Genomic DNA, 24,542 nt, shown 5'->3' on the forward strand with positions numbered 1-24,542 from the left:
TATTATTATTATTAACACGATCTGATGCTAAGGAGTTCTACTCACTCTCCCCACCTGAAAAGAAATCTGTTCCAAAGGCAAAACGCAAGCAGAAGAGAGGAGTTTCAGTTTCAGTCTTAGTTTCACAGCAGCAAGCAGCTTTAATGCAGAACAGTTGAGCTAAGCCATGCCCAGGTTCCTTGTTGTCTCCTTCTTGCTCACACAGCAAATACTGTTTCAGTTTCCAAACAGCCCTCAACTCTCTCACACACTGACAAGACGCTAGCCAGATGAATACCGATGGATGCTGGTAGGCAGAGGCAGAATTTTTCCCCCTTGTTTCCTCCCCCAAAACTATGCCTGACTACAATAGTTTTGTAGCGAAGCACGGGTATTGAACTAGTTAAGTATAGTTTTCTACTTACTTTCCTACTAGGTTTTCAGGCAATGGGTATGTTATCCTTTTCCATCCTTTGGTTGGGAAGAAGACAGAAGGCTGGGAAACAGCCCCAGAGCACTTGGGGTCGGCAGGCAAACACTGAGGGATGAGGTACCTCCAACTCACGCCAAAATCGGTGGAATATTGTACATGGACTTGGTTCTGAGCAATTTTTTCTGAGGTTTTACATCCAACAGAAATCTGAGGGGTGCAAAAAACACGAATGTGTTTGGTTTAAAAAAAATCAGTAAAGATAATTCAGATCTTAATGCATAAAAAGAAGGTTGCTTCAACAGAAGAGAATATTTGTAGGTCAAGGTTGAAATGCGGGGTCGTTGGTGAATTAGTTAACACTGCTAGCTTATGTCACCCAATATCTTTCCATGTGGTACTCCAGCATTTAGCTCATCATTGCAATAGGCATTACAATAGGTTGTGGGGTGAGGGGGGCAAGATAGCCATATTCCAGCATATGAGATGCTGCCACAAAGAGGAGGGGTTCAATTTATTTTCGAAAGCACCAGGAGGCAAGACAAGAAACAACGGATGGAAATTAATCAATGAGAGAAGCAACCTGGAATTAAGGAGAAAATTCCCAACAGTGAGGACAATTAACCATTGGAACAGCTTGGCCTTCAGAAGTTCTGGGTGCTCCATCACTGAAGGTTTTTAAGAAGAGACTGGACAGTCAGTTGTCCAGAATGGTATAGGGTAGTGGTGAATAACTTTTTGGGCTCCTGTGCCAAAAATTGTGTGTGTGCTTGCATGCTCGAGCTCGCGTGCCAGCACACAGAAGGCAATGCGTGGCCCCCTGCCCCTATGCATGCACACGCAATACACACCCACCCTCTGGCCACCCCCTTACCTGCACTGCGCCTCACAGCTGATTTTCTGAGGGTTTGAGGCCCTTTTCAGCCTCTCAGAGGCTTTAGGAAGGCTTCTGCAGGCTTTTCAGGCTGAAAACTAGCTGTGTTTCATCACTTCCGGTATTTCCCGAACAAGAGGAAGCGATGAAACGGGCCTAGTTTTCATCCTGAAAAGCCTGCAGAAGCCTGCAGAAGCCTCCCTGAAGCCTCTGGGAGGCCGAAAAAGGCCTCAAACCCACCAAAAATCAGCTGTGAGGTGTGTACATGCACAGTGAGGAAAGTTTGCCTGCAGCTCGCGTGCCAGCACAAATGGCTCTGTGTGACACCTGTGGCATACCTGCCATAGGTTCACCATCATGGGTATAGGGTTTCCTGGGACTGGCCTAGAAGACCTCCAAGGTCCCTTCCAGCTCTATTCTGATTTATTGATATACTGACAACTCTAATGTAGATATCCAAGTACCGGCCAGGAGTTTGTTGTTTAGACAGACAGACTTCCTTTTGGAAAGCTATTTATGAATTCAGAGGTCCATAAAAATCTCCATTCTTTAAAACTAGAGTTTACCTTGAACTGCATGATCCAATGCTCCATAGGAGTTAGGTCATGGGTGATGGCGTAGGCCTCTCGGCCATCATGGCTACCACACATCAGGACCCCATCAGGGGAATCACAGAATTTTTCAATGGAACAATCATCATGGAACATCCAGAGCTCATTCACTGAGGAGAAAAAAAAAATATTCCGATCAGTATTTCAAAAATATTCCAGTTGGTGTTTAAAAGCCCAATCGGTATTTTAAAATTAACACGTTTTAAAATTAGATGGATTAATTAGGCGGTCTTAATTACCAAAAACCAGTATCTAGATTACTAATATTATGGGATTGTAACATGATAATGAATTGTCTTTTAAAAACACAAAAGTTTAGCTAGATTCTTACGTTTTAGAGGAAACCAAGTTTTGTGATAATACTATTTTCCCCCCATGCCTGCTTTGAGGGCTATCAACTCTTTCTATATTTATATACCTGTCTTTTAAATTGCTACCTGCTTAGAAAAAAAAGCAAACTAGATGCTTTTTAAAATCATTTCGGGATAATTTCTGTGGTTGATTTCTTCCTCTTATACAAATATCCAGTAAAACTGTCATCCCCATTTTAAAGTAAAGGGTTGAATTTAAGTGGTAATAAATTCAATCCTTCATTTATCATCTGTAAAATTTACCGGGTTTTTTGGTCATTTTTGTTTCCTTGTATTATTTTTACCTTTTTCTACTTTGATCTCTTATTGCTTTCTCTCTTTCTTTTTTAAATCTATTTCACTCTTGGACCATTTGTTTTTGTTTAGTTTTCCTTTTTATTTGTAAACGCATTTAATAACATATATTATGAAGGGAAGATTGAAGAGAAGGAGCAGGGGAGACAGGATAGCACTCTTCCAATATTTGAGGGGCTGCCACAGAGTGGAGGAGATCAAACTATTTTCTAAAGCACCGGAAGGCCAGGCAAGGAATAATGGAAACCGAACAAGGAGAGATTCAACCCGGAAATAAGGAGAAATTTTCTGACAGTGAGAACAATCAACCTGTGGAACAAAAGTTTGTTAGAGTTTGCAGCATAAATTCACATCCAGAAAGCACACAGACTGATTCAGCAGGATCATTAACTTCTTTATAAACATAATAATATGATTAAAGTTTACAATACCATTTGTAGATTCTTTTAATGTAACATAAGCAAAAACATAAGCAGCAGCAGCAGCTCACAGCAGATATTGGTTTCAGCAAGCAAGCAAGTTAGTTTCTCTTTCACTTTAGAGCTCAGCACAGAACAGAGATTCTCTCTTTAAGTTTCAGCCCCCAAGTCATCTCTCATAGGCTAACCTTGTTACTAAGCTCTATTCTAGTCCATGAATATACTCTGACAAAGTTGCCTTTGGACTTTGTGGGAGCTTCATCACTGAAGACTTTCAAGAAGAGATTGGACCAGAAGTGATCTTCAGCAGGTTCTGACCAGTTCTGGAGAACCGGTAGCGGAAATGTTGAGTAGTTTGGAGAACCGGCAAATCCCACCTCTGACTGGCCCCGCCCCCATCTATTCTCTGCCTCCCATTGAGTCCCAGCTGATCGTCTGGGTCTTCTTTGGTTGCCCTGCACAGGAGAACGGAGCTGGAAAGCAGGTTAGTGGAGTGGGGAGGGAATGGAGATTTTACAGTATCCTTCCCTTACCATGCCCACCAAGCCACGCCCACAGAACTGGTAGTAAAAAGTTTTCAATCCCACCACTGGATTGGACTGCCATTTGTCAGAAATGGTGTAGGGTCTTCTGCTTGGATTAGATGGTCTACAAGATCCCATCCAACTATGTTAATCTGTAATATTCTTATTTAATAAAAAAAACCACGGACACTTCCACTGATTTGCAACTATAGGAATGCTTACCTGTCGTTCTGTCATCTAAAAACATATCAAAAGCGATTCTGCCGGTGGGTCCCGCATCAGCTGGAGAGCGTTCGTGCTGAGGCAATGGCGCACTGCTAAAAGTATCCAGCATCACCGTCCTCTGATCTGCTGAGCCAGAGATCAATACGTTGTCGATAGCCCAATCGCTTTGGTCGAGACCCTCGTGTTTAGGCTGCCACCAGCGAAAACGAGTTCCTACTCGCTTGGCGTCCGAAGGAAGCAGAATGTTCACAAAGCTAAATGGAGAAACATCGCACACCAATTAACTAAATATTTTTTAAAGCACATAGAGATAGTCCTGCGCTTACAACAGTTCATATTGTGACTGTTTGAGGTTACAAAAGCACTGAAAAAAGTTACCCCTTTTTCACACTTATAATTGTTGCGGCATCCTTCTGAGGTCAGTAAAACTAGGACCCAGATTGTTGGGAGCAATAGGCTCCTCCCGGGCCTCTGGGAGGGCGAAAATAGCCTCCCGCGGACCTGGAGGCCCACTGGAAGCTGGAAACAGGACTGTTTCTGGACTTCTGGAAGGCCCGTTTTCCCCCCTCCCAGCCTCCATGTAGACCCTGCACTTATCTGCATCATGTGGAGATTCCTGGGAGGGGCAGGGTGAGATGGGCAGGGCCAGCCAGTCAGCTGAAATACCGGTTCGGTGAACCAGATGTAACTTTAACAGCCAGTGCGACTGAACTGGTCCAAACCGGTAGAATCCCACCCCTGCCAGATCCGGCCCAAGGGCTTTGAGTTTGACACCCCTGCTCTACATGAACACAGTTATTGTGCTGACTCCAAGGATATGGAAGATCTTTTTAAACTACAAAACAGCTATAAGAATGTTAATCTTAAATTAAGCCTCGGTAAGGGAGCAAGGATCCATCTGGGGGAAAAAACCACTGAGTTTTAAAGTGCTAGACTTTCCAATCTTAAGTAATATCTACTCTTAGTTCAGTCTATTCATACGGACAGGATGAGGTTTTATGAGTTATCTCAACAGGCAACAGGGGCCTAGCTATTACCCAGGTTTGCTGAACTGGTCGTAAAAGATTTCCATCAAGAGCGTCCACGTAATGCCACCATTCACAGAGTATTCCAGGAGAACTCCTTGATTACGATTGTTGGGGCTGATCAGACATCCGTACATGAAATAAAACTGAATGAATTCTGCCTTGGTTAGGTTGAGATCCACTGTCACAAGCAAACGGCTGCATCCCTTAGAAAAGGAGGAAAAATAATTGAGAGCACTAAGGAAAAAGAAGAAGAAGCAATTTAGTATTGTTAATTGATAGAAGAAAAGGACCAAGGTTGTTTTTTTCTCTCTCTCCAAAGAAGGCAAAAGCAAGATTAAGAGGTTTAAATTAAATTAATTAATTAAGTTTAAATTAATTAAAGGGCTATGGATTTATTAAAGGGCAATGAAAAAATAGGCAGGTGCGGGCTTCAAAAAAATTTAGCAACCGGTTCTCTGCCCGGTTGCTGGGTGGGTGTGACCATGGTGGGTGTGACCTAGTTAGCCTCCTGCACCACCCTGACTGGGAGCGAAAACCAGCCACTGGGGGGGTGGGGGGGCATTTTCGCCATCCCTGGGCTCTGGAGGGTCTCCTCGAGTCTCCGGGAGGGCGAAAACGACCACTCCAGGCTCTGGAAGCTTGGAAACGGGTCCATTTTCTGGCCTTCAAGAATTTCCGGGAGGTCCATTTTTGCCCTCCCCGGGCTCCGGAGGCTTTTTCAAGCCCCTGGAAAGCGGCAAAAACAGCCTCCCCGGGCTCTGGAGGCTCTCTCTGAGGCCGGAAATTCTCTGGAGACCAGCCTTCCAGAACTTCTGGAAGGTCCATTTTTTGCCCTCCCTGAGCCTTTGCATGGACCCTGCACTTACCTGCGATCCAAAATGGGCCATGTGGGGAGGGGTGGGGTGGGGAGGGGCGGGCAGGCGGGGCCAGCCAGAGGTGGGATTTGCCAGTTTGCTGAACTGGCCATAAAATTAACAACTGATTCACCTGAACCAGTAAGAACCGGTAGCAGCCCACTCCTGAAAATAGGTTCTTGGTGCCTTAACCAATGGACCAAACTGGCTTTCTATATGAAAAGACCTGCTCAATATAGTCCAAGAAGTTTGCAAGTTTGAATCATTATTTTTCAATTACGTTGGGTTAATATCTTAATGCTTCCTTTCTTTTTTAAAGGAAATATTTTAAAATACGTTGCTTTTCTATGCCCACCCAGGTCCAACAAATCATATTTACAGCAAGGCAAAGACAATTCCAAAAACATAAACCAAAGAAAGAAAACGCAGCGACGGGGAAAAGAGCCACCAGAAAAGGCCTGCTGGAGATGACCAACATGCCCGAAATCCAAATACTAACCCCGCTAAAATGAAGAACCATCCCAGAAGCCACCGCACCACAGACGGTGCTTAGTTTGCCCCCGTTGACGGTTAGCCAGTTCTGGCTGGATGGGGCACGGTTGAAATTGTCTTTCAGTTGGGTGGGGAGGGAGACATCTGGCTCGTCGCAGTATAAGCCGCTCCAGTTTTCATCGCACCTGTAAAGAACAGGAGACAAGAGAACCCAATTAAAATCAAGCACCCCATCTTTAAGCGTTTCATCAAGATGAATGGGTTTCACTCAGCATGGTTAAGCCGGAAGCCACTGTTGAAAATGACTGAATGGTGCAAAAGAAATGCTTTTTTTCCCTTTTGCAATATTGATTTAATATGGGGGGTGGTGGATATGTTTAAACCTCAACTAAAATCAAATGACTTGGGTAGAAAGAGGGAGAAACCCTAAAACAGTTTAATGTCGACCGTCCCATTTGCATGCCCAGCAAAAGAAACTCCTGGGATATTTTTATTACCAAGAGTAAAATTTTACTGACAGATCCATACAGGCGCAGAAGGAAGTGAAGCCAATTTTGAGGTTTGGGTGCAAAACACAGCATAGTGAACCCCCCCCCCCCAATTCCTTTCTCAGCCCAGTGTCCACTGTTCACCAATCCAAGCTAGGCATTTTATTTTGGGAGACAGTCTGCACCTTTAGAGAGTTTCCAGCTTCTGACCTTGGGGCTGTGAGATCTTTTCAGGCTGCCAACGGCTCACATAGATTCCTTTTCTCCCTCCCAGCTTCCCACATGTTCCAAACCTACCCGGCCCCATTCCCTTAGCTTCTTTGTCAAGTTGTGAGCAGAAAGAGGTGCTTTGTGAGTCAATCTTGGCTTCATATTTGTATATGAATGATTGGGGGAACTAGGTATGCCCAGACTATCAAAGAGAAGGGTCGGAGGACAGACGGACATGATAGCCTTCTTCTGATACTTGAGGTCTTTCCTGGAGAGAATGGACTTCTTCTCCAAAGCATGGACAAGCAGCAAAGGGTAGAAGCTTATTAAGGAGAGACCCAAATTAGAAGTAAGGAGAAATTTTCTGACAGTGAGAGCAATCAATCAAGTCTGCCTCTTGGAATTCTGGGTGCTCCATCACTGGAGGTTTATAAAAAGAGACTGGACAACCATTTGACTGGGAAGAAGACCTCCAAAGTCCTCTTCCAGCCCCATGGTTCTATATTCATGGAAACATAGAAAACCAATGGCAGGAAATAACCTAGCAGTCCATCAAGTCCACCTTTTGAGTTTTTCTTTTTAATTTATGCATTTCTTTTTTTTTTTGGTCAGATGATGGACATGTGTTTATCCAAAGCATGTTTAAACTCAGTTACTAACGACTGACCCACTAACTGTGATGGAAGTTGGTTGCAAACTTCCAGTACTGTTCTGTGAAATTGTACTTTTAAAGTAAGTTGTTGGCAGTACTACCTTGGGGCTGCCAAGCTCCAGTCATGATGAGCTGGTAGAAGATGTGGTGTGGAAATTAAGAAAATTAGGGAAAGAAAATGGGCACCTGAAATTAGCAGTCGATTGCAGGTGGTTAAGGAAGAACAAAGCAATGTTGGCAGGATTTCGACACCCAAAAATTGGCAAATAAAGTTAACATCACTTCCAACAGCAGATGAGCTGTTGGAAGTGACAATTATACAAGAAGCTAAATTAAAGGCCTTCAGAAAAAATGTGAATATGGTGCAGCAGATTTTAAAAATTGCAGTTAGAAGCCAGATTTGAGAATTCACAAAGTAAAAGCATCAGCTGTAGAGCAAAATACAATAAATACTCTTAACGGAGCTTTTTTCTGAAATATTTTCGGAACTGTGATTTACAACAAGACTCTGGGGAGAGCTCACTGAGTCATAATAATAAGAAACTACAAAATGGCAACTTCCCAAGATATATATATATATTTGCCAGATTTGTAAATTATACCACTAAATATAAAATATTAAACTTGACACGCAAAGATCCTCTCTAGTGACATCAATCTAACAGGTTTTAGCTGGCTTGCACAGTGCCCTGGATAAAAGATGTTATTTAAAATGAGTTGGGGTTTCTACATAATAAAATATTTTCACTGGTACTTGAATATTTTCACTGGTTCTTTTCCCTGTTTCTGGCTTGATTTTTAATATCTGACTTACTTTTATTTTTTTGCCCGTCATTATTTTATAGATAAAATGATCTTTTTCTAATATTTTAAGTGAAAAACTGTGAGTAAAGGAAAAGGTTCAACTGTTTCCCTAAAACAAACGAGAGTGGAGGGATTCTGGGTCCATCACAATTTAGGTGGTATGACAAAATATTTAAATGGAATCAAAAGTTGTTTTGTCTTCTTGACAATCTGTTTTATATGTAACTCTATGAGGAAATAGAGGAAAGTCTATGTAATTCTAGGAGAACATACAAAGCAAGTTACATTCTTTAATTGTATTCTTTGCTAATAATAATAGTTGCCATTATTATTACTATTATTCCACTATAAACACTGTAGGTCAACGAATTTGTTCGGACTCCAAGTTTTACAAGCAGTTGGCAAAAGAAAACAAGTGAATCAAATAAAGAAGTAGGTGAAAAATCACAAAAATGGATTAATGTGCTTCTATCAAATTTTGCATTTTTGTATTATCTGGTATTTTTAAAAGAACATGCACGTCCCCTAATGTTAACTGAACAGGTTATTTAAACCTTCCCAAGTAATCCCAGAGGTGCTTTTTCAAGAGGTAACTGGACTTTCTGGTTTTTCTTTGGAGATGATGTTTCGCTTCTCATTCGAGAAGCTTCTTCAGTTTCTCATCCGAGAAGCTTCTGAGAAGCGAAACAACTTTAAAGAAAAACAAGAAAGTCCAGTTGTCTCTTGAAAAAGAGGGACAACTATGCCCTGGATGATGGAGAATCTCCATGGACAGTAGCTTCAGTTACACCACAACTGTAATAGCATCTAAACGAACCTGGAGGAAGGATGTGTTTTAAAAAATCTAAATAGAAATGAATTTGGTACATTAGACCTCTTCAATCCAGTTCCACCAAAACCAGGGAAAATACATTTTTTTAAAAAATCCACATATAAACGGTGCACTAATCCACTACTTGTATAAACCGTACACTTGTAAAATCCCCTTTAATCGTTGCGTTATAAAAGTGGCTCTATTATCTATCTTTACAGATGTTGGTGAAATAATAATGCACCAGGAATTAGTAACCATGGTTTTTTTTCCTAACGGTGAGATGAGTGGTGATACTGATCTAGATGCTGTCATCAGAGCTACCATTGCCTCGATGATAATTGATATTAATGGTAGCTTTAGATTATCACTCTAGTTGAAAAATTGGCCAAGCGCTGAAGATGGCAAAATAATGCAACCCATTATTTTCATGAGTTGTCTTATTGATTTTGTGACTGCTCAGAATTTGTTCCACTTCATTAACCGACATTCAGGGTTGGGGGAGATTTGGTTTTGAGAGGAGACAGAGAGAGATTTATTCGAACAGGGGAGCTGCTTAGTTTGAATTCCGAGAAGAAGCCAACTGAAGTGGTTATATCCAGGGTGTCAACTTATAAACTATTTCTATGGTCTTTTTAGAGTTGCCAACAGAAAGGGAGGGGGGAAAAGGGTTTGAAAGAGCAGTGCGGCAGCTTGGAAAGCGAAAGTGCATTCCATACATAGTTTTTCAAAGGTAGTAATTAGGTGACTGAAGTTTCTGCCATGCAAAATTCTAACTGGAGAGCATGATTGATGACTCTTGGCTATGGAGGTGTCCCATTGGAGAATATGAATTATGATACACCCAGAGGGTGGGAGAAATCCAGGGTCAAGGGTGACAATGAATTATGTGTCTCAGAGTCTGCTACACCTAGGCAGTGCCGGACATGTTAACTCCCAATAAATCCTTTTTAAGTTTTGAAAATTTGGCTTGAGACTCATGATTGAAATGGGGGTAACTGCCGGAATCCTGATACAGGGGTGTGGTTCAACTGGTGCAACAACTGGTTCGGTGAGTATGCGCTTCACACACATGCAGAGCATTTGCTACTGACCTTCTCCAGCAAACCCTGGGTGTTAAAACAGCTGATGTGTGGCAATCCACTGTGCCACGTCAATCAGCTGAGTTTGAAAAACAGGATATAAAGCACAGCCTAGAGCCCGGGTGGATGACTGGGCACAACAGCTGATCGCCGGATCAAACCGAACCATTTTGCTGCCAGCCGATCATTGGAGCTACGGGTTCTCTCGAACCAAGCTGAACTGGTAGAATCCCACCCCTGGTTATATCCTAGATGAAAATCATGCACAGGTAATCCTTGATTGACTACCACAATGGAGCCCAAAATTTATGTTTTTAAGACAGTTTTTAAGAGAATTTTGCCTCATCTTACGATCCTTCTTGCCACAGTGGTTAAGTGAATTGTTGCAGCTGTTCAGTAACACTGTTGTTAAGTAGCTTCTCCATTGACTTTGCTTGTCACAAGGCCACAAAAGGGGATCATGTGACCCCGGGAGACTGCGACCATCATAAATATGAAGCAGTTGCCAAGTGGCTGAATTTTGATCATGTGACCACAGGGATGCTGCAACGGTCGCTAAGTGTGAAAAACGGACATAGGTCACTTTTTTCAGTGCCATTGTAATGGTTGCCAAATGTATGATTGTAAGTCAAGAACTACCTGTGTTGTCCATTTCTTTGTGATATTTAAGGGGGCGGTCTGGTCCACCTTACAGGTAGTCCTCAGTTCATTTATTGATCATTTGAAGATACAACGGCACTGAAAAAAAAGTCACTTGTGAGATATGGTCGTTAGTCACTTTTTTCAACGATGTTGCAACTTTGAACAGTCACTAAATGAACTGTTGCAAGTCAAGGAGATACCCGTAGTCACTCTGTCTCTCTCAGTGGGGTTAATACTTACACGCAGTTTCCTTCCGTGCATCTTCCATGCCCGCTGCACATATCTATACAGCCGTCGCCTATGTAGACATTGTCAATAGCCCAGGTTTGCTGCTTGTCGAAAGGAGCTGTTTGGTGCCAACGGAAACGGGTCGCATCAGACCTTTAGGAAAGACGACACGTGAAAAGAAGATGCTTGTGGAGGTAAGGCACAAGAATTAGCAAGTTCCCCTCTGTGGTATCGATCAAATGGAGACTGTGGCTTTATTGAACAAGTAAACAAAATTTTTAAATAATCAAAGAGAGAAGCAACCTGGAATTAAGGAGAAACTTCGTAACAATGAGGACAGTCAAGCAGTGGAACACCTTGCCTGCAAAAATCGTGGCCACTCCATCACTAGAGGTTTTTAAGAAGAAACTAGACAATCATTTATCTGAAATGGTATAATGGGTTGGACTAGAAGACCTCCAAGGTCCCTTCCAGATTCCACTCCACTCCCTATTCCAATTCCAGTTCCAATTCCTATTCCAATTCTATCCCATTCCATTCCACTCCACTCCACTAATTCCTATTCCTATTCTATTTCTATTCCATTCCATTCCATTCCATTCCATTCCATTAATTCCTATTCCTATTCCATTCCTATTCCATTCCTATTCCATTTCTATTCCATTCCATTAATTCCTATTCCATTCCTATTCTATTTCTATTCCATTCCATTCCACTCCACTCCATTAATTCCTATTCCTATTCTATTTCTATTCCATTCCATTCCACTCCACTCCACTCCATTAATTCCTATTCCTATTCCATTCCTATTCCATTTCTATTCCATTCCATTAATTCCTATTCCATTCCTATTCCTATTCTATTCCTATTCCATTCCATTCCACTCCACTCCATTCCATTCCATTCCACTCCACTCCACTCCACTCCACCACTCCATTAATTCCTATTCCTATTCCATTCCTATTCCACTTCTATTCCATTCCATTAATTCCTATTCCTATTCTATTTCTATTCCATTCCATTCCACTCCACTCCACTCCACTAATTCCTATTCCTATTAACAGTAGATGGCAGCATTAAACTTCAGACAAAGCCTGCTCACCAAGGGAAGAAAACTTCTGTTCAAGCACATTGCAACCTATTTGCTTATTCCATTTATATTTTGTACCCTCAATATTCTTTTTACGATGGTCTTCCTCCAATTTTCCAATCAGATGAGAGTGATCTTTGAATTTAACCCACTGGTTTTATAATCTCAACTATTTCTGATAAATTGGAACCAATTTTTTTTTAAAGCCTGAGATGTATTTATGGTTTAAGTACAATCCTTTTTTCTTATTACTCTGCTTTCTGTTTTTGTGGCAATTGAGACCTTTTCCCTCACCATATATAGGAGAAATTTGAGAAATAATTTGTTTTTAACAACCCTTTGGTCCTGTCTGACTCTTGGTGACTTTATAGGCAAGTGCTCTCCATGTTACAGCTTGGAGCTGAAAACAGCTTTTTTTCAGCTGTTTTATGTTTGACTCTATCACATTTGATGTTATGAAGCCAGTGTGTTCTTTGCTTGCCCCTTCTTCTTGTTCTACTAACCATTCCTGGCATCATTGCCTTCTCCACTGAATTTCCACTCCTAACACAGTCAAAGTAAATCACACATAGTCTTACGATTTTAGCTTCCAGTGATGTATCTGGTTTTATACAATTTAATCCTTCTCTGTTAAGTTATGAGCCACGGTGGTGCAGTGGTTAGAGTGCTGTACTGCAGGCTACTTTTGCTAACTGCCGGCTGCCTTCAATTTGGCAGCTCGATTCTCGCTGGCTCATGGTTGACTCAGCCTTCCATTCTTCTGAGGTTGGTAAAATGAGGACCCAGATTGTTGGGGGCAAGAGGCTGACTCTGTAAACCCCTTAGAGAGGGCTGTAAAGCCCTGTGAAGCTGTATAAAAGTTAAGTGCTATTGCTACTCCTTCCTTCCTTCCTTCCTTCCTTCCTTCCTTCCTTCCTTCCTTCCTTCCTTCCTTCCTTCCTTTTCTCTCTTCTTCCCGTTCTCATTCTCCTTCCTGGTGGCACAGTGGTTAGAATACAGTATTGCAAGCTAATTCAGCTTACTGCCAGCAGTTCAATTCTCACTGGCTCAAGGTTGACTCAGCCTTCCATCCTTTCGAAGTCAGTAAAATGAAGACCCAGATTGTTGGGAGCCATAGGCTAACTCGCTTAGAGAAGGCTGTAAAGCACTGTAAAGTGGTATATAAGTCTAAGTGCTGTTGCTATTGCTATTGCTACTCTGAGTCTTTGTGATATATTCATTAATTTACACCAGGACCACAGTTCAAAGGCCTCAATTTGATCAGCCATTCTTAGTATCCAACTCTTGCACCCCTACATCATTATAGGGGAGACTACTGCTCTAACTAGCCTGCTTTTTGTTTATTTCTACTTGAGAAATATGATATACTTAAATAACATCCTGTTTCAAAGTTGTTCACTTAGAACAGAAAAGTAGCTGGATCTGCAGAGAATAGTCATCACCGAGATACTCAAGGCTTTTAGAAGATCTCAATTAATGTGAGATATGATAAAATATCAGCTTTTCTCGCAAACATACTTGAAGTTTTAGAGCTCTGTGGGCGATGGAGTGTGTCCCTGACTTTTTGAACTGTGTAATTCCCAGATGTTTTTGAGATGCAGAGTTTCTAGACTGCTTGATAATCATGAGAGATGAAGTTCAACAAATCTTGAGGGCCTCAGGTCAAGAAAAGTGCAGGAGATCATGATCAATTAGTGTGTGTTGACATGCTAATCAATTAGCATGATGCACCAGAAAGTTTTGTGCGCCCTCATTGGAGTCAAGTGGGAGACCCGTTGAAATAATTTAATTTAGAATATCTCTTCTGACATAATTTAAAAAGTAATGAAGGAGGACAAATATGCAACTTGTAGAATTCCTTTGGAAAACAAGTTTAGAAATGCGTAGCTACCGTGGAAAAAGAGACCACTGTTTCAAAGTCATAAAATAATGGGAAACTTGTTATGAGGGATAAAAGGATGCCAAATATAATTCACCTGGTGTAAGGAGGAAGTGGCAAGATAATTCTTGTCCATTTGTTGAAGGTGTCAGAGACCAAGATCCTCTGCAGATGATACCTGTTGCATTCCACATTAGTAGGAAGGCAGTCTTTTACCACAGGTTGCCATGTCAAACCAAGGTCCACAGAATATTCCAGCTCGATAGCTAAAAAAAAAAAAGGGAGAATGAAATGCAAAAATTGCAAGACTGGCACATAGGCAAGCATTAAAATATTAAATGCGAAGAAGCATAGAGATAACTTGAATGCCTGCTCCAAAGGTACCTTTTTAAAAAGGCAACTGGACTTCCTTGGTTTTTCATGGAAAAAGTTTCACTTCTCACCCAAGAAGCTTCTTTGGTTCTCCAGTCAGCACTGAAGAAGTTTCTTGGATGAGAAGCGAAACGTTTTCCAAGAAAAACCAAAGAAAGTCCGGTTGCCTTTTTTAAAAAAAGCACCTTTGGGACAGCCATGACCCGGAGAGCAACCAGGATGATTAGGGGACTGGAGACTAAAATATATGAAGAACAGTTACAGGAACCTGGCCTGGCTAGTCTAGTGGATAGAAGGACCAGGGGAGACATGATAGCAGTCTTCCAATATTTGAGGGGCTGCCACAGAGAGGAGGAAGGGGTCAAGCTATTTTCCAAAGCACCTGAAGGCCAGACAAGGAACAATGGAGGCAAACTGAAGGAGAGATATAACCTGGAAATAAGGAGAAATTTTCTGACAGTGAGAACAATCAACCAATGGAACAGCCTTCAGAAGTTGTGGGAGCTTCATCACTTGAGACTTTCAAGAAGAGATTGGACTGCCATTTGTCAGAAAAGGTGTAGGGTCTCCTGCTTGGGTGGGGGATTGGACTAGATCAGTGGTCGCCAACCGGTGGGCTGCAACCCACTGGTGGGCCTGGAGAAAATTTTGGTGGTCTGCAGAGAAATCTCACCCCAGAGCACCCCCCAAAGCAATTAATGCAGGCAGAGCAGAAACACAAGGCTGCGCCATCCACATGGCCCGCAGGAACGCTCCCCACCCACTCACTCTTACCCAGCAAACTTGCCTGCTAAAATTGCTATTTTTCCTTTTTCTGACCATCATCTGTTCTGCTGTGCAGGGAGATTTGCATTAGCTAGGAAGCAGGAAATGGTTGGATTTCTTGCTTTCTAGATAATCTTTAGATCTTCAGCTCTGCCAAACCTCCCTTAGGACTGAAGGTTGGCTTGCAAGCAAATTCAGTGCAGACTCGCGGCAAGCAAATTTAAGAGACTGAGGTAGCCGATGCCAGATAGATAGATCACTGAATGATTCTGTGAGCAACTCAATCTGCTTGCTTTGCCTGATTTTGGGTAAAAATTGCTCTTTTTTATAAAAAAAAATCAATATTTACATACATGGTGTGTTGTGAGTTAATTTTGTGAGTTTGCTTGCTAGCAAATTTTATGAGTTTGCTTGCAAGCAAATTTTATGGGACAGACTGAGCTAGCCAATAGCAGATAGATAGATCTCTGGATGAATCTGTGATTCTGTGAGCAACTCAATCTGCCTGCCTGCTTTGCCTGATTTTGGGTAAAAGTTGCTCTTTTTTATAAAAAATCCAATATTTATATAAAGATTTATAATATTTACATACAAGCCATGCCCAGCCAGTCACATGACCACCAAGCCACACCAACAAATTAGGTCATGTTCACAAAACTGGTTAGTGGTCCCTTGGATCAAAAATTATGAGTTTGGTGATCCCTGAGGTCCAAAAGGTTGGCAACCCCTGGACCAGGTGACTTATAAGGTCCCTTCCAACTCTGATTATCTGGATGGCTGAGAATCTCCATAGATATTTGTGTGACTGCTGTAGGGGAGCAGATCCAAATGTTCTATCATGTGTTGAGTTTTATGTTGTTCTCAAAGAATACCTGCTACAGTGTGAATTCCACTAAAAGTAGAGAACAAAGTTGACCATTCTATGGAGAGGTGCCTCATCTCTATGGACTAGAACAGTGGTCATCAACCAGTGGGCTGGGGACCACTGATGGTCTGTGAGAAAATTTTGGTGGTCTGCAGAGAAATGTCACTCCCAAAGCAATTAATCCAGACTGATTGAAACACAAGGCTGTGCCCCCCACATGGCCCGCAGGAACACAAGGCTTGAGTTGCTTGCATTGTGAACAACACAAGGTAGTGGGGGGAGGGGGGAAAGGGCGGAGGGGGAGAAATTGCCCCACTCGCCCCATGTGCCTGGTCTGGCCACCTGCTTCTTTCTGCTTCTTTCTTCTTCTGGTTTTGGCCGCACGCAAGGAAAGCAGCAAAAGTCTTTCTTTCTCTCCCCCAAACTCTGCCAGAAATGAGTCTTTGGGACCCTGCAAGGCATCCTGCTCCAAGAGGCTGCACCGGGGTGACAAGTCTCACAAAGGCTCATTTCTGGTGGAGTTTGGGGGAGAGAAAGAAAGACTTCTGCTGCTTCTGCTGCTTTCCTTGCATGAAGCCCAAAGTCTCTCTCTCTCTCTTCCCCTGAGAACAGAGCTGGAGACGGTATCCTGCGATCCCAAATAAAGAATGATCGATCGGTAGGAAAACAGGTGGGGAATTTTCCTGCAGACTTTTTGGGGGGATCTTCCCAGGGTCTCTGGTCTGCGGGATTTAAAATTATGAGTTTGGTGGTCCCTGAGTCCAAAGGTTGGTGACTCCATCACATGCTCCGTCTTTTCTATCCTGCTCTACGGAGTGGAGAGTTTGTCTTTGATAGAAAGCCCCTGGAAGAGACTAGAAGCATTTGAAATGTGGATTTACAGTTACATATAAGCTGGGTTGACAAAATCAGAAATGAGGAGGTGATAAGCTTCCTGGGAAAGCCAAGAGAAATCATCCAAACCATGAAGAAACACAAAAGGTAGAATATTTTGGACATGTGATGCAACACCTGGAAAAGTACGGCATATTCACTTAATCCTCCAGGGAAAGATTGTGTCAGGGCTCTGACAACACACTCCCATTTGAATCATGAGTCTCTAGCCATATCTCTCAGAGTTTTAAAAAATCATTTATTAGGAGTGAACCTGTCGGCATGATCTGGGTGTAGCCAGCACTGAGATACATCATTCATTTCACCCTTGACCCTGATCTTCCCCCAACCCCTAGATGTATATTCTCCAATGGGACACATCCATAGCCAAAAGTCATCAATCATGCTCTCCAGTAATAATCTTGCGCGCCAGAAGCTTCAGCTGCCTAGCAATTATCTAAGGTATGCATTACTCTCCCAACTCCCTTTCTGCTGACAACTTTGAAAGACAAGAGAAATATTTTTGAGTTGACAAATTGAAGGCAAACGAGGTCCAGGCAGAAGAAACATCATGGCTTCAAAATCTAAGGGACAGGTTTGGACAAAACTCAACAGCACTTTTTTGTGTGGCTGTTGTTAAATATAGGATTGCCAGCATGATGGCCAACGTCCGATGATGGATATATGGCACAAGAAGAAGAAGAAACCTAACATCGCCTCACTAATTCATGTTTTCTCAAGACCACAGCAGTTGAAAAAGGAAAAGCACTCCGATATATAATCAGATAAAACAACTTAGGGGGTGAAATAGCGAATTAATGCTCTTCTGCATTTGGGTCTTGCGATTGTAGGTGATCCCTGCCGGTTAACATAGTTATAGTTTTATGAGTTGGATTGTTTCTGGCTTCCAGCATTTGGTTGTGTTATCTACTCTTCTGATAGTTGTAGCCTTGTATTCCAACCCCTTTTGGGATCTGGATGGCTCACAAATTGCTTAAATAAATATGCAGCCATAAAAATAAATCAAATGGAGGGCAGATTATGGAGCCACTGAGATGTTCATTGGTGGGCACCGATGAATAAATCAAGGATTTAGGCCGATAGAAAGGATAACGAAGTTCTGAAATAGGCACAGATGTTGAGATTTTAGATAGCATAGCTGGGTGCTTCTCAGCCTTGGCAACATAAAGGTGTGTAGACTTCAGTTGTGGAAGTCCAAAAGTTGCCAGCACTGAGAAACATTGGCATAGCAACAGAGAACCTACACTACGAACTAGCACACTTTCTTAGTGCAGGTTGTTCCTCAACTGCATCTTTGCCAAGTGATCTTAAGCAGGTCATTATTACTCCAGGCTTTGTCTTCTAGCTACTATATAAAATCCATCTAAATATACTAATTACCGTATTTTTCGGAGTATAAGACACACTTTTTTCACCCTCAAAAATGGATGGAAATGTCTGTGCGTCTTATACACTGAATGTATAAGTGACCGGTCAACCACCAGCCCCCACCCTTTGGCCTCTGCCTCCCAGCAATTTGCCTCCTTGCAGCAAATAGCAGCCTGTTTCAGCTTCAGCACAGCCTGATTAGCACAAGCAGCTGATTGTCGGTTGGGCCTCCCGATGATCAGCTGTTTCAGGCTGCAGGATTGCTATTGCCTATTGCCGCCTCTGCACACCCCATTTTTGGCCTCCACATCCTATTTTTGACCGTCCCTCCACATGCCCTGTTTTTGGCCTCCGCACGTCCCATTTTCCTCACATTCTGATCTCTGCTGCCCAGAACGGGCTGCAAACAGGGCACACGGATGCCTGAAAATGGGGAGTGCAGAGGCTGAAAGTGGGACGGGGCATGCATAGGTGGCAATAGGCGATGGCAATCCCTGAAGCCTGAAACAGCTGATCATTGGGAGTGTTGTGGTCTGGAGCTGGCAGCAGAGTCAGACAGTAGGGAGAAACATGGGCCAGTCCTGGAGTCTGGCGAGGGCTCGGACAAGGGATCTGCGTCTGACACAGAAATAGGGCCAGGGCCATCTGAGAGTTATGTGCGACTCCAGAGCATCCAGAATCTGACATCAGTGAAGCAGAGGAACAAGGGGAGCCTGTTCCCAGTGCGTGCTTGCGCAGAGCTGCCAGAAAGCAAGAACAGTGAAGACAAAAGGGGCGACTCAGGAGTATTTCCAGTAATACCAGAAGTGCCGAAATTGGCCGATTTTTCAGCCTCCAAAGGCTGCAGAGGCTTCCCTTGAGCCCCCGGGAGGGCAAAAACAGCCTCAAATGGGCTGAAAATCAGTTGGGAGGCGCGCAGTGCAAGTAAGTTTGGCTGAGGCTCACGTACCCACACAAATGGCTTCGTGTGCCACAGGTGACACGTGTGCCATAGGTTCGCCATCATGGCACACCAGAACAACTAGTTTTTTCGTGAAAGCCATCACTCTGCTAAACAAATAATTCCCTCAACATTGTTCAACTATTACAAAGTCTGCACTACTATTACTGTTCTCATCACTCCTTATCATCCATCCCCTCCCACTTGTGACTATATGACTGTAACTTTGTTGCTTGTATCCTTACGATTTTTACTGTTTCCTAGTATGATTTGATTGCTTATTGTATCCTCTGACTATTATTAAGTGTTGTACCTGATGATTCTTGACGAATGTATCTTTACTTTTATGTACACTGAGAGCATTTGCACCAAGACAAATTCCTTGTGTGTCCAATCACACTTGGGCAGTAAAGAATTCTAATCTAATCTAGTCTAATCTAATCTAATCTAAATAACAAATTTAAAGAAATGGCTTTTACCATAGCAAGAGTCCGTGACTGAACAGGAAGCAGCAAAATCCAGCTGAAGAAAAGAGTCTTCGTTTATGGCGATGTCAGTTGTGACCACGTAACGAGTGCTGGCTTTCTCAATGAAGACCAGAGCATCTCCAGAGGAGCCACAGACAGGCATTTTGGTTCCACCTGGGTGGAGAAGCCATTTCTTGCTGTCCAAGGTGTTGAAATCATCTTCCAGGACTGTGTTGCCAGAAATATTTCCACCAATAAGGATCTAGAATACAGAGACAAACACTGAAGTAATTTCCTGTGAGGAACCTAAATTGAAAGGTCTGTGGAGATTTTCAGTCATCCCAGGTCATGGTTGTCCCAAAGGTGCTTTCCCAAAAGGCAACTGAACTTTGTTTTCCCTTGAATACATTTAGTTTCTCATCCAAGAAAACTCAGTTGGATCAGCGGCATGGAGAGAATAACAAGACATAATGCCTCAAAGATATGCTTCCTATTTTGATAGCACTCTGGAATCAATCCAGCTTTGTTCAGGCTTCAAAAAATACTAATTTAAAAGATACACCAAAAATGAAAGTGACAAAGGACTTTAAAAACAACAACCAGCCAAACAAATATATCAATGTTGTCACATTTTATCTAAACTTGGGAAAGGATAAAATTAAGTATGAACAACATTTAAACTGCATTCACTCTGGATAGAAGTTTAGAACTGGGTGGATTTTTTGAAAGAAAATATCCTGCTGGAATAGTGTAAATCACTTTATCCTGCAGGAAAATGATGAAATATCACATAGGTTTATTAAATAACTCTCTTCCTATTGATCAACACACATTAGGTGACTATATTTTTATTTTATTTGTATCTCACCTTGTCTACTACACCAACTGTATAACTATATAATACAAGAGGACTCATTTATTTTTGTTATTTTTTATTTATATATTTATTTGTATACCACTTCCACTTTTACAAATAGTTCAAGGCAGTGAACATATCCAATATAGTTTCCTTCTCCTATTTTTCCCACAACAACAACCCTGTGAGGTGGGTTGGGCTGAGAGAGAGTGACTGGCCTAAAAATCACCCAGCTGGCTTGCATGACTAAGGTGGGACTAGAACTCACTGTCTTCTCATGATTGGCCCCAAGTCATGCACCCACCTTTTGTGCCTAAGGTGGGGTTAGAACTCCCAGAATCCTGATGATTGGCTAATAGTTTTCCAGCCAGCTTTTGTGCTTAACTTGGGACTATAACTTGCAGGCTCCTGGTGATTGGCCCAAAGTCATCCAGCCAGCTTTTGTGCCTATGGCCCATAGTCTTCTAGCCAGTTTTTGTTCCTAAGGTGGGACTATAACTCCCAGGCTTCTGATGATTGGCCCAAAGTCATCCAAGCAACTTTTATGCCTAAAGTGGGACTAGGACTCCCAGGCTCCTGGTGATTGGCCCAAGGTCATCCAGCCAACTTTTGTGCCTACGGTGGGACTAGAACTCCCAGGCTCCTGGTGATTGGCCCAAGGTCATCCAGACAGCTTTCATGGCTAAGACAGGACAAGAACTAATGGGCTCCTGCTTCGCAGTCTGATGCCTTAACCACTAGGCCAACTGGCTCATTGTCCCAGAGATTCTTTCGACTAACAGCGTGAGAAGAACATCAATGCTGAGCATACCAGATGACCACCTAGTCTTCTCTTATGTTTATTCAATGGTCTACCGTATTCCTCTGGGAAGCTCTTAAACAAAATATGAGTGAGGCAGTGTCTTCTGATTCACATTTCACAGCAACTGGGTAACCATATATATATATAGTTATATACATTTAAAATATAGTTACATATTATGGTCTTTCTGGCCTCAAAGACCATAATATGTAACTACAGTATATTTTTTCTTGTCATAGTGGAAAACTTGAGAAGATGAGAAATTGAGCATTTATTACTTTAGGATCCAGCTGGGCTATTGCATTTTAAATCAGAAATCAAACTTGTTAAGTTTGAATTCTCTATGGTAGAAATTTATATATTTATTTTTTAAAGAAAGGGGTTATTGAAAGAAGAGTAAGCTTAAAACAGGCATTGTCTGTTTATTCTTCATTCAATATCGAATAAAAATGAAGGATTAACAGAATGAGGCTATGGAACAATGGACCATTTATTCTGTAATTACTCTGTAATTTTTCCTGAATTATAGGAAGGGTGCTAACTGACTCTTAAATTAAGTATGACTTTTTTTAAAAAAGAAATTTCCTGCATATAGCATATATTGCACATAACAAGTTATGTTATAAACAAATGGGAGCCTGCCGGGAGGCAATTTTAGAAAAAAACATATTTTTGCTCTGAGCCTGTCCTAAATAGATTAAGAGGTGCAGTAAATTTTCCATAAATGGCTCTTAATGCTCTGTAAACAAAGAGTTATTTGTAATTATTACCTATAATTATGTTGCTAAGCTGCTAAGGTCTTCTGTATTACATAGAACCGCAATGAAAGTTGCTTTTGTAAAATACTGAGAACAAAGCTTCAATGCTTAGTGTAATGCAAATAATTCCAGATTGAAATTAATAGCAATTGCTTTACTATTTCTTTTTGTCTGAATGGAAAATTAGCACACAATAGTCCTCAAATTTCAATAGTTCATTTAGTGATCATTCAAAGTTACAATGACAGTGAAAAAACTGTCATGGTCATTTTTCACACAATTGTTGTAGCATCCCCATGGTCATGTTATCAGGATTCAATGGTAGCAAGAGAGGTCATAAAATGGGGCAAAACTCTCTTTAACAACTGTCTCACTTAGCAACAGAAATTTTGGACTCAATTGTGGATCGTAAGTCGAAGACTAGCTGTGCTGTTTTTCCTTCCTTGTCAAAATTAATTATTTGCCTGTTTTTTTGAAACCATTTTAATATTATTTATTCTGATCAGATCTAATTAACAGTGAGTGACTGTGAACACTTTTCTTCCTGTAAGCAAAAGGAAAAAAAAACAATATTTGTATTGCTGGCATTTGTTCCTGTCATGAATTTGATATCCAAATATTTTGGGGAATTTTAAGAAGAGGCAGATGGCTCAGAATTAAACATCACAATATGTAAATATAAAACATAATAATTATTCCAATTCCTTCCTTAACACTATTTTTAACGATAGCTCGTGGCCACATTAGGATCTACTTTATTTTAACTTTTTCTTCCCTATAGTTGTTAGATTTATTGAAATGATAACTTTCTCAATTAGCCATGTCTATTAAAACTTAAGTATTGATTATTAATTTCCTGCCTAAGCAGGGGGTTGGACTAGAAGACCTCCAAGGTCCCTTCCTATTCTATTCTATTCTATTCTATTCTATTCTATTCTATTCTATTCTATTCTATTCTATTCTATTCTACTTACTCTATTCTACATTCTACTCTACTCCATATATTCTATTCTATTCTATTCTATTCTATTCTATTCTATTCTATTCTATTCTATTCTATTCTATTCTATTCTATTCCATTCCATTCCATTCCATTCCATTCCATTCTACCCTAGTCTACCCTACTCTACCCTACTGTAGTATTATTCTACTTTATTCCTATTCCTTTCTATTCTATTCTATTCTATTCTATTCTATTCTATTCTATTCTATTCTATTCTATTCTATTCTAATTATTAATGTAGGGGTTTGAGACCCGCACTCCAAACAATGGGATAAGCTCCTGTTCCTGCCTTAGCTCCTGCCCAACTAAGCAGTCTGAAAACATGCAAATGCAAGTAGATAAATAGGTACCATTTTCGTGGGAAGGTAATGGTATTCTGTGTGTCTCGGCATGTACTCATGCCGGCCACATGATCACAGAAATTGTTTTTGGACAACACTGGGTCCCTCACCCAAGAAACGGAGATGAGCACTGTGACCTAGAGCTCAACACAACTGACAGTGAAATCTTCACCTTTTTTTAAAAAAAATGTAAACTATAGTTGTCATCCTGACAGATTTTTTAGCTTGGAAGGAGTGTCCATCTGCAGACTGGGATCAAAAGTTTGTGTGCTCTTGGTTGCAATCTTCAGTCTTTCAGGGCTTGGATCATGATGCACAACATCTTGCAGATTTTGTCTTCTCATGAAGAAACCATTGAGAAAGATTACTTTATTAGAAGGAGGGATTAAAAAGGATTGATGAAAAATGCTTTGGAAAAAGCATCACACTCTACTCCTTGAGAGTTTCCCGTCGTTGTCAGCTCACAGATCATTGAAAAGTTTCTTCTCTTGCCTTCTGGTACTTTGGTAAATAGGCTGGCCTGCCGCATCTCTATGACAGCCTCTCAAATGTTGGACCACTGCTATCATATCTTCCCTAGTCCTTCCTTTCACTAGACTAGACATTAGAATAATATCTAGGAATGGAATAATCTGTAAACATTGTAAAAGGCAAAGATACACCATGGATACCAGAACTCTGTTTTCAGCTCCTCATTCTCCCACCCCCCAAAGTAAACAATAGTGCTCTACAAAGAATACTGAACATCGGGATTAACCATGTCTTACGTTTTGAGTGTCAGGGCGATTGTCCTAATTAAATCATGAGCCTCAAGCTAAGCTTCGATAAAATTCAAAAGATTTATTAAGAGCAACATGCTGGCATTAACCTAAATGAAGCCAACTCTGGCATACATAATTTACAGTCACCTGTGACCCTGTTTCCCCCCTCCCCGCCGGGTGTATCATAAATCAGATTCTCCAAAGAAGCACAGTCATCAATCATGTTATCCAATAAAGGATTTTCGGGGCAGAAGATCTGGTAGCCTAGCTACAATCTTTGTAGATAAGGGTGGAATGTACTTCTGATTTTAAACTGCCATAATGCTCCTTCATTTATGGCAACTCAAAACAGGCATAGGAATG

The 24,542-nt window shown here is 41.5% G+C and overlaps 1 protein-coding gene across 6 annotated transcripts in view; it reads right to left on the reverse strand.

Annotated features, from left to right (window-relative positions):
• RELN (reelin) overlaps nucleotides 1–24,542 on the reverse strand; it is a 357,738-nt gene that overhangs the window by 34,331 nt on the left and 298,865 nt on the right. For all 6 annotated transcript variants that reach the window (XR_015743791.1, XM_087934256.1, XM_087934254.1 and 3 more), the window contains 8 exons: nucleotides 19,671–19,920; nucleotides 14,085–14,253; nucleotides 11,031–11,171; nucleotides 6,109–6,286; nucleotides 4,765–4,958; nucleotides 3,725–3,981; nucleotides 1,850–2,004; nucleotides 405–619 (listed from right to left, as the gene is read on the reverse strand). Coding sequence is in view for 5 of the 6 variants with exons in the window: in XM_087934256.1 (XP_087790382.1) it covers nucleotides 405–619; nucleotides 1,850–2,004; nucleotides 3,725–3,981; nucleotides 4,765–4,958; nucleotides 6,109–6,286; nucleotides 11,031–11,171; nucleotides 14,085–14,253; nucleotides 19,671–19,920 (1,559 nt within the window). In the remaining variant the exon portion in view is untranslated. The remainder of the gene's footprint in view (nucleotides 1–404; nucleotides 620–1,849; nucleotides 2,005–3,724; nucleotides 3,982–4,764; nucleotides 4,959–6,108; nucleotides 6,287–11,030; nucleotides 11,172–14,084; nucleotides 14,254–19,670; nucleotides 19,921–24,542) is intronic.

The sequence above is a fragment of the Pseudonaja textilis genome, chromosome 5 (genome assembly GCF_049901715.1).
Source record: "Pseudonaja textilis isolate UNSWEBS1 chromosome 5, rPseTex1.2, whole genome shotgun sequence".
Lineage (NCBI taxonomy): Eukaryota > Metazoa > Chordata > Lepidosauria > Squamata > Elapidae > Pseudonaja > Pseudonaja textilis.